Raw genomic sequence first — 13,660 nt, forward strand, 5'->3', positions numbered from 1 at the left:
TGGCTACAACTTGCAGCTGAGCATAGCCCATGACCTGTTTTTTCTAATTTTACTATTCATGCTGATAAGGAAAGAAACCACTGTACTTCATTTCATTCCTCCAATTCATCGAAACTACTATCTAGTTCAAGCCGAGTCTAAGCCCTGCAGTGGAGAGCGGATAATCTTTGGAACCGGTGGAACTGCAGGAGAGGGTAATCAACCATGAGCCTATGACAACGCAACGATCCTGGAAGCACCAGATCTATCAGACACCTTATGTGGGAGGAAGCAAATCATGATGTCGAGAGGACACATTCAAGAATGTGTGCCTGCAGATGAATGCATGGGTGAAGCTGGAATACGTACCACTAAGTCAGTGAGTGAACTACCTACCTAGGCAAAGCTAAGTAACTTTTACCTTAACTAACTAGTGACTGCTAATTAGCTAGCAAGCCCAGGGATAAATGACTAAGCTCCCAGGGAGACCAGATGGAGCTATGATTGGTCTGGAGGGTCAGAGAGACGCTTACGTGATCTCCCTCGAAACCCGCCCCGTCTCATAGTGTGGCTTTTCCCCGTCCCGTGCTGCTGCTAAGTGACTGCTGCTACTGCTGCTGCTTGTGCTTGTGCTTGGGGGGCAAAGGTGAAGAAGAACCCAAGAACATTTTGACAGTCGAGTCCAGTCCAGTCCATCGGCCCCCGGATCTCATCCGATAAATCAATGCAATAACACTTCCACCTCCTCCCTTCTCCCTGTTCGAACCTTCGAAACTATTGCTGCTCGGTGAATCCCTCTTCGATCCGGTCTGCTTGTCGCACTGCAGTCGACTCCCCTTCCGAACCGTCCATGTTTATTGCGATCTTGCTACCCCTAAGACGCGCCAAACGATCCGCCCGCAACAATACATGACGTCTTTGTTGACATTCGGCCTTATCTGTCGATTTTCCAGTGACCCCTTTCCATACCCTGAATCTCGAGCTTAGAAGCAATCACCTGCGGACCCGGGCCGAAAAACACACCAGCCTGCGAAACATCTTAGGGCGGCGCTCCTTGTAGCGTTCGCGACTTTTGTGTTTCCCACTTTTAACCTGTTCAACAACAACCCCTGTCACACACCCCCCGTGTATCGATAACGACAAGAAGCGGAACGAAACCCCCGAAAGAAAGGCCCCGTCGGTGGGAGTTAGACCAAAATGGGTAATATCAAGGTGGTGGTCCGAGTACGGCCGTTCAACAGCAGAGGTGAGTGAGCAGGAAAAGAAAAACAGCAAGGGCGAATGCGACGGACTGGACTCGCACATACTCCCGGACCCTGGACTGACTGGCCCATTTACATTCCTGTTGTCTAGAACTCGACCGAAATGCAAAATGTATTATTCAGATGAAAGGAAACCAAACGGTTCTTATCCCGCCTCCTGGTGCCGACGACAAACTACGCAAGGCCGGTGGGAAAGGTGCCGTGGAAGGGCCGAAGGCGTTCGCCTTCGACAGGTCGTATTGGTCTTTCGACAAGAATGCCCCGAACTACGCAAGCCAGGACAACCTCTTCGGTGACTTGGGTGTGCCACTGTTGGACAATGCCTTCCAGGGCTACAACAACTGCATCTTCGCCTACGGTCAGACGGGTTCTGGAAAGTCGTACTCGATGATGGGTTATGGCAAGGAGTATGGTGTCATTCCTCGGATCTGCCAGTCCATGTTCGAGCGCATCTCTGCCATCCAGCAAGACAAAAACCTCAGCTGTACCGTGGAAGTGTCCTATCTCGAGATCTACAACGAGCGAGTCCGCGATTTGCTCAATCCCTCGAACAAGGGGAACCTCAAGGTCCGCGAGCACCCGTCCACGGGTCCATACGTGGAGGACCTGGCCAAACTGGTCGTGCGCTCCTTCGATGAAATCGACAATTTGATGGACGAGGGTAATAAGGCCCGAACGGTGGCGGCAACGAACATGAACGAAACCTCTAGTCGATCGCACGCCGTGTTCACCTTGACCCTTACGCAAAAGCGCCATGATGCCGAAACCTCGATGGACACCGAGAAGGTCTCCCGAATCAGTCTGGTCGATCTTGCGGGTTCGGAAAGAGCAAATTCGACGGGAGCCACCGGCGCGCGGTTGAAGGAAGGTGCTGAGATCAATCGATCGCTGTCCACCCTCGGTCGTGTCATTGCTGCTCTGGCGGATGTGGCTTCTGGAAAGAAGAAGAATGCTTCAATGGTTCCGTATCGTGACTCTATCCTCACATGGCTGCTCAAGGACTCTTTAGGAGGTAACTCCATGACGGCGATGATTGCTGCGATCTCACCTGCCGATATCAACTTCGATGAGACTCTGAGTACTTTAAGGTACGCAGACTCGGCTAAGCGAATCAAGAACCACGCAGTGGTGAACGAGGACCCCAACGCACGGATGATCAGAGAATTGAAGGAAGAATTAGCGCAGCTGCGAGCGAAGCTTGGTGGTGGTGTAGCAGCAATGGCCGGCGCGGCTGCTGGCAACCTCGCTGCCGCTGACGGCATCCCACCCGAGGAATCTTATCCCCCAGACACGCCTCTGGAGAAGCAGATGGTTTCGATCCATCAGGCAGATGGCTCAGTCACCAAAGTCAGCAAGGCGGAGATTGTGGAGCAATTGAACCAGAGCGAGAAGCTTTATAAGGATTTGAACCAGACATGGGAGGAGAAAATGGCCAAGACCGAGCAGATCCACAAGGAGCGCGAAACAGCCTTGGAGGAGCTTGGAATCAGTATCGAGAAGGGCTTTATTGGTCTCAGTACACCAAAGAAGATGCCTCATTTGGTCAATCTCAGTGACGATCCGTTACTCGCAGAGTGCCTTGTGTACAACATCAAACCAGGAACCACTATGGTTGGCAATATGGATCAGGGCAGCCATGTGGAGATCAGACTGAACGGCTCCAAGATCATGGCCGATCACTGTAAGTTTGAGAACGTGGACAACATTGTCACCATCATCCCCACTGAAGGCGCCGCCGTTATGGTGAATGGATTGCGCATCGATCAACCTAAGCGCCTTAAAAGTGGGTTTCGGATCATTCTGGGTGACTTCCACATTTTCCGCTTCAACCATCCGCAAGAGGCCCGTGCCGAACGAGTCGAGCAAAGTCTGCTGCGTCATACGGTCACCACAAGCCAGCTTGGCTCACCCGCGCCAAACAAAACCCATGACCGCAATGTGAGCAAAACCGGGTCGGAGATTGATGGCGACTCGAGTAGGGCCGATTCACCGATGCCGTCACAGCCCAGCAGGGAATCCGATTGGTTCTATGCTCGCCGTGAAGCCGTCAGCGCTGTACTGGGGCCCGATCATATCTCGCATATGCCTGATGATGAGCTGGACGCCTTGTTTGAGGATGTGCAGAAGGTCAGGGCTACACGCCGGGGCCTGGCGGAGAATGAGGAGGATTCTGACTCGTTGAGTTCTTTTCCCGTACGAGACAAGTACATGTCAAACGGCACTATCGACAACTTCTCCTTGGATACTGCCATCACGATGCCCGGGACTCCTCGTCCCAACGATGACGATGAGGCACAGAGTGGAGCCGATGCGACTCTGCAATCTGTGCGCCAGGATATGCAGCGGCAGCTGGACCGGCAGAAAGAGGAATACCAAGACAAACTGAGAAATGCTGAGACGTCATCTAGTCAAGACGTTGAAGACCTCCGCTCTGAAAAGACCCGGATGGAGGAAGCCCTGCGGACAGCGAAAGAGGAATTTGAGGAACAACTGAGGAAACAAAAGGAAGCATTTGAGTCCCACATGAAGGATCTAGGCCAACCGGTACCCAAAGTCTACGAGAATGGCTTTGCCAAACTCGACGCCCGGGAACTCGAGGTCGCACGTTCAGTTTACCGTCACTGGTCTCAGCAGAGCTACGTTCGCATGGCCGAGAAGGTGTTGCAATACGCGTCGCTGCTGAAGGAAGCGCAGGTCATGAGTCAGATCATGGACAAGAATGTTGTATTTCAGTTTGCAATCATCGACCATGGGCACAACATGGCCTCGTCTTATGACCTCGTACTGAACGGTATTTCCGGGGACGAGGACGTTGTCTTGGATGACGCCAGGAAGCCTTGCGTAGCTGTCCGCGTCATTGACTTCAAGCAATGTGTGATACATCTCTGGTCCATCGAGAAGCTCCAGCGTCGCGTCCAGGCTATGCGTCAGCTACACCAGTACATCGACCGTCCTGACTACATCCAGCATTTCAAGTTAGAGAATCCCTTCTCCGAACCCTGCTCGCCTCAGTACTCGCTTGTCGGCGACGCCGACATTCCGCTCACTGCTGTCTTCGAAACTCGAGTGCAGGATTTCTCCGTCGAGGTTTTCTCACCTTATACGCAGAACGTCATCGGCATTATCCGACTGTCTCTGGAGCCCTCTTCGGCCCAGGCCCCGTCGTCTACGTTGAAGTTCAACGTTGTCATGCGGGATATGGTTGGGTTTGCCGAATGGGAAGGGTCGGAGGTGCATGCTCAGCTCGTTGTGCCTGGGATCTCCGAGGAGGGCGGTGCCACCACGACGCAGATGATCAGTGGATTCGATGAAGCCCCGGTGCGATTCGAGAGCGTCCACAGCATGAGCTTGCCATTGTCCAGCCCCCGCAGCGCCGCTCTGAAAATCTGCGTCTATGCACGTGTGACCCAGATGCACCTCGATAAACTTCTCAGCTGGGACGACATGCGTGACTCAGCCGAGCCGGCGCCCAAGAAACGGAAAACTCCACGGATTGCCGAAACAGAGTTCTATTCCGAAGAGAGACACGACGTTTTTGCAAGGGTGCAGATCCTCGAATTGGCGGAATCCGGCGAATACCTTCCGGTTGAGGTTGTTCAAAGCAATAGCCTTGATGCAGGCACATACCAACTACACCAAGGTTTGCAGCGTCGTATCATGGCGAACTTGACCTATAGTTCCACCGAGAGTCTGCCTTGGGATGATCTGACCAACATTCGCGTGGGGTCCGTGCGACTGCTGGACCCTTGGGGCAAAATCCCGGATCAAGACCTGCAAACTCCCGACGTCCCACTGAAGTTCATCCAGGAGCCCGGTGTGAAAGAGAATGCAGACGGGACTTCTAATATCACCATCATAGGCCAATGGGACTCCAGTTTGCACGGGTCTCTTCTTCTTGATCGGGTGACTGCGGATAAGTACCGCGTCCAGGTGACCCTGAGGTGGGACTTGATCTCTTCACGCTTGCAGGACCCAGTGCCCTTCGAGATTGACTTAACTCTCCAGATCCAGGGTCGAACCTATGTTCGACCGCAATCGATGTTCAAGCAATTCTTCAACTCCACGCGTATTGTGCACTCGACTGTTCGCATGTTTTCCTTGGTGGTTCGGCCGGTGTCTGCCAAGCGGGCGGCAGACCTGTGGCGCATGAACACGCAGAATGATTATGTCAAAGGCGAGGAGTATCTGACTACGTGGTCCCCACGCAAGGTGTCGCTCGTGCGGGACTATGTTGCTGCGCGCAAACGGCGGCGACGCATCGCCGAGCTATATGCTGCGAAAGGAGCTCTCAGTGCCAATAGCTTGGTGGCATCGCCTATGCGCAGTGGACGCTCGACCCCTCTCCGGAGCCAGAAAGGCGCGGACCGCGATGCGAAACTTCTCCAGAAATACATCGATCTCTGGGCGAAGAGGACCGATCCGATTGAAGCAATCCTTGTTCGGAGCAACACCGAGCCTCCTGCAGGCGGGGCGGCTTTTTCTTCTCGGATCCGGCAGTCTTCGTCCAGCGACGACGAGAACTCGAGCTCCACTTCCGACGAGGCATCCTTGAAGCCGCGATTTGTGGCCTCCATCCAGACTCTTCCGAAGAATCCATCTTCTCTCAAGTCTGGATACCTACTTACCCCGGATGATACCAACAGCCACTGGGTGCGGCGGTTTGTTGAGCTTCGCCGACCTTACCTGCATATTCATTCCGTCCCCGATGGGGACGAGATCAATGCCATCAACCTGCGCAACTCGCGAGTCGATCATTCCCCTGATTTTGCACGGCTTCTCGACGGGCCAGGAACGACGGGTGACCGTGGGGCGTCGAGGGGCCGCCATGTGTTTGCGGTGTATGGGTCGCAGAACACGTTTCTGTTTGCGGCCCGGACGGAAGCTCAGAAGGTGGAGTGGATCTTAAAGATCGATGAAAGCTACTTCAGCAACGCTGGGGCGCGGGCGATGACCAATGATTCTTGATCGTGCTGTCCCATCCCTCCAATTTTGTAATGCATTGCGTCTCTTTTTTTCTGAGTGATTGGCAGGCCTGGTGTTCATCTTTCGTTAGACTCGTGACAACCCTTTCTGATTGATTTTGAGATACCCCTGAATACCTTTGCCCCGATGGCGCCTGTGATCTCCATGTACATACATCTTGAGACTATTTCGACATAGAAGCGACCGACTCCTGGCCTCTGTTTGGGTTGTGTAGTTGGCAGTACGCACTGGTAGTAATTATATACGTAGTAAATCGAATTATGGTATTAAGCCTAGATCTGGTGTGGAGAGCAGACTTGATGCATACTCGAACGTAGTATGAGTACAAGTAAATGAAAGGTTGCCATGACAACCCCCATTGCATCATGGGGGATCTGCGCTATCAACACTGAGCTTATCGCATCGACTCAACTGACATCTATCACGCATCAACCTTACACCACAGCGCGACATCTTGCAGAGGACGCTTTCCAAGAGGAATGCGCCTCACCTGCGACCAGCATCGAGGATGTACACCATATCAAAAGCGCACCTCCTCGCCGCCGCCGCCGTCCTCTCGCTGATCTTCACGACATTCCTTATCTTCGGCACGCAGTACTCCACCTCGGTCGCCAAATATGCGCTGAAGACATCTCTGCAGACCGGGGGATGTGCCCCGCCGCCCGTGGAGCTTCCTATGAGCAGCAACACCACCAGCGCCTGGGAATTCCAGGTGGCGCGCGACGGCAACAACTACGGGCTCACGGCGCCGCAATGCCGCGCGGCGTTCCCCAAGCTGTTCGTGGAGATCGACAACTCGACGGCGACCCGCGCGCAGAACCCGATCCGCTTTGAGGAGTTGGATCAGATCGAGATGGCGGATGGGATGGTGCGGGGGATGATTGCGGATGGACAGGTAGGGGTTGCCCTTTTCTTTGTGTCGACAACCCCCCCCCCCCTCCTGCTGCCCTACTACACCTAAATATCAACCTAACCTAACCTCATCCCCCCTCCTACAAAAAGCTCTACATAATCTCCTACACCCCGCAACCCGTCACCTTCAGCCGCGCCAAAGCAACCCTGCACGCGCTGCACCGCGCCCTCGCCGCCTCCCCGACCCCGCTCCCACCCCTCGAATTCATCCTCACCACCGAAGACTTCTACCTCCCGCCCACAACCTCCCAGCCCACCACCGCCGGCGGGTCCCCGATCTGGTCGTACACCAAACTCCCGCACCACCGTCACACCTGGCTGATGCCCGACTTCGGCTACTGGTCGTGGCCCGAAGTGGCCATCGGGCCGTACCGCGCCCTGCGCACGCGCATCGCCGCCCTCGAAGCGTCGCTTCCCTTCCCGCAGAAGCGCAAACAACTCCTCTGGCGCGGCAGCACGGCCACCAACCCCGCTGTTCGGGGGACGCTCCTCAAAGCCGCGCAGGGGAAGAGCTGGTCCAGTGTGCATACTCTGGACTGGGATTCTACCTCCGAATCGTCGGCTGGTTCCGGTTCCGGTTCCGGTTCAGGCAGCGGTCTGCCGGAAGCCTTCCTCCCGATGCACGAACACTGCGGCTACATGTTCCTAGCGCACACGGAGGGGCGCAGCTTCTCCGGCCGCGGCAAGTACCTCCTCAACTGCAAGTCGGTGGTGCTCTCGCACCCGCTGTCGTGGCGGGAGGCGCACCATGCGGCGCTGGTGGCGGCGCCGCATCCGGAGGCGAACTATGTTGTAGTCGAGGAGGAGGGGTGGGGGGATCTGGACGCGAAAATGCGGTGGTTGATCGATCATCCCGAGGTGGCGGAGCGGATCGCCGAGGAGGCGGTGCGGACGTTCCGGGATCGGTATCTGACGCCGGCGGCGGAGGCGTGTTACTGGCGGGAGTTGGTGGCGGCGTACAGTCGGGTGTTGGGGTTTGTGCCTGTGTTGGAGGGGCGCGAGGGGGTGGTGGCTTTTGAGGATTGGGTTTTGGGGGTTTCGTAGCTTGGTTTCTTGGGTGAGAATGAAAAGGACGGGGGTCCGGGGAGGGACCCCCGGGTACGGTGATTTGTACACTTTATATATCCTGTATATGGTGGTTTGTGGGGCTTGGTGTTGATGGTGTTGTGGGGTTATGAAGGTATGATTTATGAGGCTATGAATTTGGACTCTAGGTGTTGGATTGGCCTTTTCCCTGGTATATGGTGTATTTTATACTTCAACTGCTACTGGGAAGAAAGACGGGGGTCGGGGAACCCCCGGGATCGCTCTCTTCTACAAGTAAGAGGACTACTGCAGCTGCTGCGCTGACTGTACTAGTACAGTATATAATCCGCTATATGTATTCGCTATAAACAGTATAAACACTATACAACTCCGAACACGCCCACAAGAAGCCCACCACATCCTACAATACAACCACATCCTCCCCTTGAATGTCCAACCTCGCCGCGTACGTACACCGCCTATCCCCCCCACAGAACCCATGAAACAGCATGCGATCCCCGCACCCACACACCGTGCCACCCCCCGGCGACGTCAGATTCCACTGGCCCGAGGCGAACAGCTGCCTGCCGGACTTGGTGTACGGGCCCGTGATCGACTTGCTCGTCGCCCAGCGCACATCGTACTTGGGGTCCGTGTAGCAGTGCGTCGAGTAGAACAGGAAGTACGTGTCGCCGTGCAGGATCAGGTTGGGGGCCTCGACCAAGGGCCCGTCGCTGTCGTCGCGGTCGAGGATCTGCACCGCGTCGCCGACGGGCGTGAACCCGTCGTCGGCGACCTTCTGCAGCAGGATCGGCGTGGACTTGAGCGGCGCGATCCCGTTGTTGCAGTCGCCGCCGTTGCCGATGCTGTTGCCGTCCACCTTGAACACCACGTAGCGGCTGCCGTCGCGGTCGAGGAAGCCCGACGGGTCGATGGAGCCGCCCTGGTCCAGTCGGCAGGACAACGGGGTGGGGTTGGGGATGTAGGGCCCCGTCGGGTCGGTGGTTACGGAGACGGCGACGCCGACGCAATGGTGGCGGAGGTCGTCTTTGGCTTCGCCTGAGTAGTAGAGGACGAATTTGCCGTCGTTCTGATTCGGTTTCCTCGGTTAGCTCGGTGGCCAAAAGAGTGTAGAAGGTAAAACGGGGCCTGGCTGATCATCTACTGCCCTCCCCCCCCCTTTGAAAACAGCTTCGGCTTGCTAACAAAGAAACGCCTGGAGCATACCCGCTGTACTACATCTGGAGCCCAGTGGTCCACGGCTGTCTCCCAGCCAGCCAGGGTGGGCATGGCTTCCTTATCCAGCAGAGTCCAAGACTCGAAATCAGGGGATGTGGCCACCTGGACGGTCCTGCCGTTGCCGTTGGTGCCAAACGCGTACCATGCCCCGTCATCACCCTGAACGAAGCCGGGGTCGGGGAAGTCGGAATCAATGGCAAGCCAAGGGCCTGCGGATCGAGGCGCGACAGGAGAGCCTAGTACCGGCGCTGTTGCTGCCAGCAGAAGCCCTAAAGGCCAACGGCCGCCCTGAATAAGCCGCATTGGGGATTGATCATAAACACACTCAGTATGAAAGAAACTGCAAGTGCAGGCCAGTCACCAGGAAGACAATGCACAATACTGGAAATGACTGGACCGGGCCGTTTTATATCGGAGACGAGCAGAAATTCCTCAGCAAAGAGGCGGGTCATCCATTGCGTTGACGACTTCTAGTTGGATATACTGGACTGAGCCATAATGAGCTAATTCATCAATCAGTTGACCGGGCGTCTCAAGGACCAAGCAGATTGGGTTTCTTGGTTCGGGTCAGGATGCAACACATGGCCCCAGTCTAGGGGCAACAGTCATCTCGCTGCGGGGACAAAGTCTCCGTCCTCCCTCTCACCGGGCCAGAGGTCTAGTGACCGTGCTTGACTCAGTAGCGCAGCATAGTTGACCAAGAAAATCGATCGATTGATTGTGACCGGACTGGCGGCTGGTAGGTCGAGAGGATCGCCGTGCAACTGCCGCAAGGCTGCCCTTTCGAACCGACAGCAAACGGTGTGCACGACCTGCAGTCGGCCATTGGGGTGAGCGATTGACGTTTCATCAACGACTTGTCAGTCTGGGCGAGCGGACCAGAAACAAAGCGCGGATGGTGGTAGGGGTATGGTTCCAAAAAACAGGAAGGAAAAAACAGGAAGCGCATCTTTGTACCCTAGTTAGTGCCAATTTAGCCCCATGATTCCCGCAAGCATGATACTAGATCACAACTATAGGAAAGTTGACATGTCAGACTCAAAGTAAGAACCTTCTTGCAAAACCACAGGAAAGCATAAATCGAAGGGAAGGGACGGTTGAGTGAAAATGCAAGGACAGCCACCAAGGGGTAAAACGGAAGTTGATCATACCACTCTAACATATAGTGTGTGTGCTGAACACACTGGAGGTGCATCGACACAACAGTTTTAATCTTGCAAGTTCAAAAGGAAACCAGTATGATTGCTGGACTGGACTGGATTCACAGTGCCGTGCATACAGTGTCTTGTATCTGATAGGCGCAAGGCGCAGTGCTTGGAAAGTCAGCCACTGCCGCCGCTTCAGCATTTCGTGCCTGACTCGTGCACCACCACCGCCGGGTTCCAAGGCCCAACAGCAATTAACACCGTTGGGTCCGCCAGCCAAGATGCGCCCATCCAGATGCCCGTGCCCTGTGGAGTGTGGACGGTACCTCTGAATGATGGCCCAAAAGACTTGGCAGCGCAAAAAAGTGACTTGGTCAAGAGGCAAACGTCCACCCTCAAACCACTCCTTGGCCAAGATTTCGGGCAGTCAGTCGCTTGCTCACCTTACGTCCTTCCAGTAAACAACCAATATCAATCAAGATCCTTCTCGACAAGCCAGAGCCTCAAGGACACCGCAAGTCCGCTGACTCACGATGCATGACAACCTCCTTTTCTGCATCGTCGACGTCAGATCCAGCGATGCTGGTGGTAGACCCTTGATCTGTGTTGTGCCCCTTGCCTTATCGCCATGCCTTATCACCTGAGCGCCGCCCAACGGCTCTCACTTTTCTGGATGGTATTCGAAGTCATGGAAACGGTCATCCGGCATATCGGAGTGTGCTTTTCCTCCTTTGAGTGGAGGATCGACTTAGGTTGACCATGGAACGGGAAAACCCCGTGTTGTTTTGCCGCATCAGGTGAATGGACAAACGATGGAGTCGTGTGAGATAAGCTCTTTCAATCCGAAATTTCCATGTGCGTACCCGGGTGAATGGATACTGAGTACTCAGTAATATGTCCCCCGCATTTCAGGAATTTCGGGGAGTTGCGGGGAATTATCCGCAAGGTCGTGTGTCGATCGCGGCCGCTTTCGATCGGGATCGGCAAATGGAAAGTTATCAGGCGGTGGATTAGGGTCACATAAGGAGAAATGATCTGTGGGTAGAGTCGGATGTGACACTGTACACAAAATTGCGAAGTTTAGTTACGAGGAGAAGTGGAAGTGGAGGGGAAGGTTGTTTGTTGATTCTCGGGTTTCTCTTTCTGGAGTAGCCTCGGCTGACTGTCTCGCAACCATTTCGCACCTTATTTAATCATCGATGGAATAATTGATTCTATTGTCATTACTGAGTGAAATACTACCACTTAGGCTATCTCATAGATCTTGATCTTGTCGATTCAACAGCATCGTAGCATATGAGATCACATGCTTGACTTGCTCGAGTTCAACTTTTCAAGACGCATCTCGCGTGTCTCGCGCGTGCTCTTCAGCCACTGCTCCACCCCATCAATCGCCCCCTGAGGGTTGTTCTTGTAGTTCAGAAGATATCCCTGAACCTCTGCAGCAGTAAACTCACCGGAGGGAACCGTTGCTGCGAACTGTCGCGCCAAGTTCGAAGTATCCCCCGGAGTCATCACAAGAGATTGCTTCCCATTCACAGGCTTTACCCCGTTGACCATGGAGTGCCGGGTCTTTTCAAGATTACATCCCGTAGCTGCAGAACGCAAATCACCCTCCAGCATGGAATAGATAGACGCAAAGAGTTCCTCGACATCGTGGCTCTGCGCATAGCCAAACCCGATGCTCATATCCACGCGTCCAGGACGGAGCAGCGCGGCATCCAGCTTCTCGGGATGATTGGTAGTCATGATGAGAATGCGACCCTCGCTGGCGGCCACACCGTCAATGACATTGAGTAGACCGGAGAGCGAGATCCCCTGCTTCTCCGGAGGGCCGCCCTCAGCCTTGTCTCTCGGCTTCCGGGCAGAGGCAGCGTTGTCGGTGTCGGTGTCCTTGTCCTTGTCATCAGGCCCGCGTTTCTGCGTCATACCCGCACAGTCGACATCCTCCAGGAGCACAATACATCGCCGAGGCAGTCGGTGAAAGAGGCCCATAAGATCATCCTCATCCAGACTTCTGGAACTCAGATTCAGTAGATACAGCGGCACGCCCAACACCCCGGCAGCGGCGAAGCTCAAGCTCGTCTTGCCGGTCCCCGGAGGCCCGTGAAGCAGATAGCCGCGTCGGTACGGGATCCCGCGGTTGGAGTACCATCTTCTAGTCCTTGGATGCAGGTATTCCTTGATGTCATTGACAAACTCATCTTTCTGGGTCTGGTCCAGCACGACAGTGGAGAGCGCCCTCGGCGCACGCGCCATGCAACGGATCCAGTCGGTACGGCCATTCGCCTTCTGACCCCGATAGATGACCGTACTGTTACCGTCGCGTGCAACATACGCCGCCTGCGCCTCCGCGAGCAGCTGCTTAAGGAGCGTAGTGTCCCGTCCAAAGCACGAGATGATCAGGCGTTCTGAGTTGTCCTGCATGTACAAGGAGTTGGTGGACCGGTCGCGAACGCGATTGAGGAAGATCAGGCGGTTCTTGTACCGGAAGCGATGGACTCCATGAGCTGGTGTAAAGCGTAAGCGCTTTGTGCGGTCCCGGGCGATCATCTTGTTCCAGTACTCATCAAAACTGCTCCTTGCGATCTCTTCCTCATCGATCTCCTCTTCGGATTCGTCGTCCGAGTCATCCGAGTCGTAGTAGTACCGATCAACGGAGAGCTGGGTGCTGGCATAGATGTGCCTGGTGCTCTGCATGCATCGGTGGCGCGAAATCCAGAACATGAGGTAAATGTAGACATCGTCGTAGATGCGGACCTCAGTTGACGCCATGAGATGGCTCCGGAACAGGCTCTGAACATGGTGGGACACATGGTCGGAGGCAAAGTAGATACTAATGGCTGTGAAGATGTATGGGAGGTAGAGCGAAAGGTCGATATGGAGGTATGATAACAGGAGCCGCGAGATGAACGCATACCCGGGGATGAGCCCCTCCAGGATGGCGGTTTCGGAGGTATTGAAGATTGGAGTGGTCGAATTCATGGTGATGAGTATAGGAGCCGCAGCTGAATGCTCGTTGCAGAAACCAAGCATGCTTGAGAGGGCCTCGAGAGGATTTTATAGGAACGAATCATGAACCGTGTGTGTATTACAATCGGATCAATTCTCGGA

General features: G+C 54.8%; 4 protein-coding genes across 4 annotated transcripts; 2 read left to right on the forward strand and 2 right to left on the reverse strand.

The window, feature by feature from the left end:
• Positions 1-1,176: 1,176 nt before the first annotated feature.
• ASPACDRAFT_32342 (kinesin-3 motor protein uncA) lies at positions 1,177-6,206 on the forward strand (the record flags this gene model as incomplete). The annotated part of the gene is made up of 2 exons (XM_020199872.1): positions 1,177-1,225; positions 1,333-6,206. 2 exons carry the CDS (start codon positions 1,177-1,179, stop codon positions 6,204-6,206), a joined length of 4,923 nt encoding a protein of 1,640 aa, XP_020054058.1.
• Positions 6,207-6,732: 526 nt separating this feature from the next.
• On the forward strand, positions 6,733-8,180 carry ASPACDRAFT_62689 (DUF821 domain protein; the record flags this gene model as incomplete). The annotated part of the gene is made up of 2 exons (XM_020203814.1): positions 6,733-7,119; positions 7,227-8,180. The coding sequence occupies 2 exons, from the start codon at positions 6,733-6,735 to the stop codon at positions 8,178-8,180; spliced, it is 1,341 nt and encodes a 446-aa protein (XP_020054059.1).
• A 403-nt stretch (positions 8,181-8,583) lies between these two features.
• ASPACDRAFT_45817 (glycoside hydrolase family 43 protein) lies at positions 8,584-9,704 on the reverse strand (the record flags this gene model as incomplete). Its single annotated transcript, XM_020201684.1, has 2 exons — positions 8,584-9,252; positions 9,390-9,704. The coding sequence occupies 2 exons, from the start codon at positions 9,702-9,704 to the stop codon at positions 8,584-8,586; spliced, it is 984 nt and encodes a 327-aa protein (XP_020054060.1).
• Positions 9,705-11,848: 2,144 nt separating this feature from the next.
• ASPACDRAFT_62691 (BCS1 and AAA domain-containing protein) lies at positions 11,849-13,531 on the reverse strand (the record flags this gene model as incomplete). Its single annotated transcript, XM_020203815.1, has 1 exon — positions 11,849-13,531. The coding sequence occupies one exon, from the start codon at positions 13,529-13,531 to the stop codon at positions 11,849-11,851; it is 1,683 nt and encodes a 560-aa protein (XP_020054061.1).
• Positions 13,532-13,660: the final 129 nt, after the last annotated feature.

This window comes from Aspergillus aculeatus, assembly GCF_001890905.1.
Source record: "Aspergillus aculeatus ATCC 16872 unplaced genomic scaffold ASPACscaffold_13, whole genome shotgun sequence".
NCBI classification, from domain to species: domain Eukaryota; kingdom Fungi; phylum Ascomycota; class Eurotiomycetes; order Eurotiales; family Aspergillaceae; genus Aspergillus; species Aspergillus aculeatus.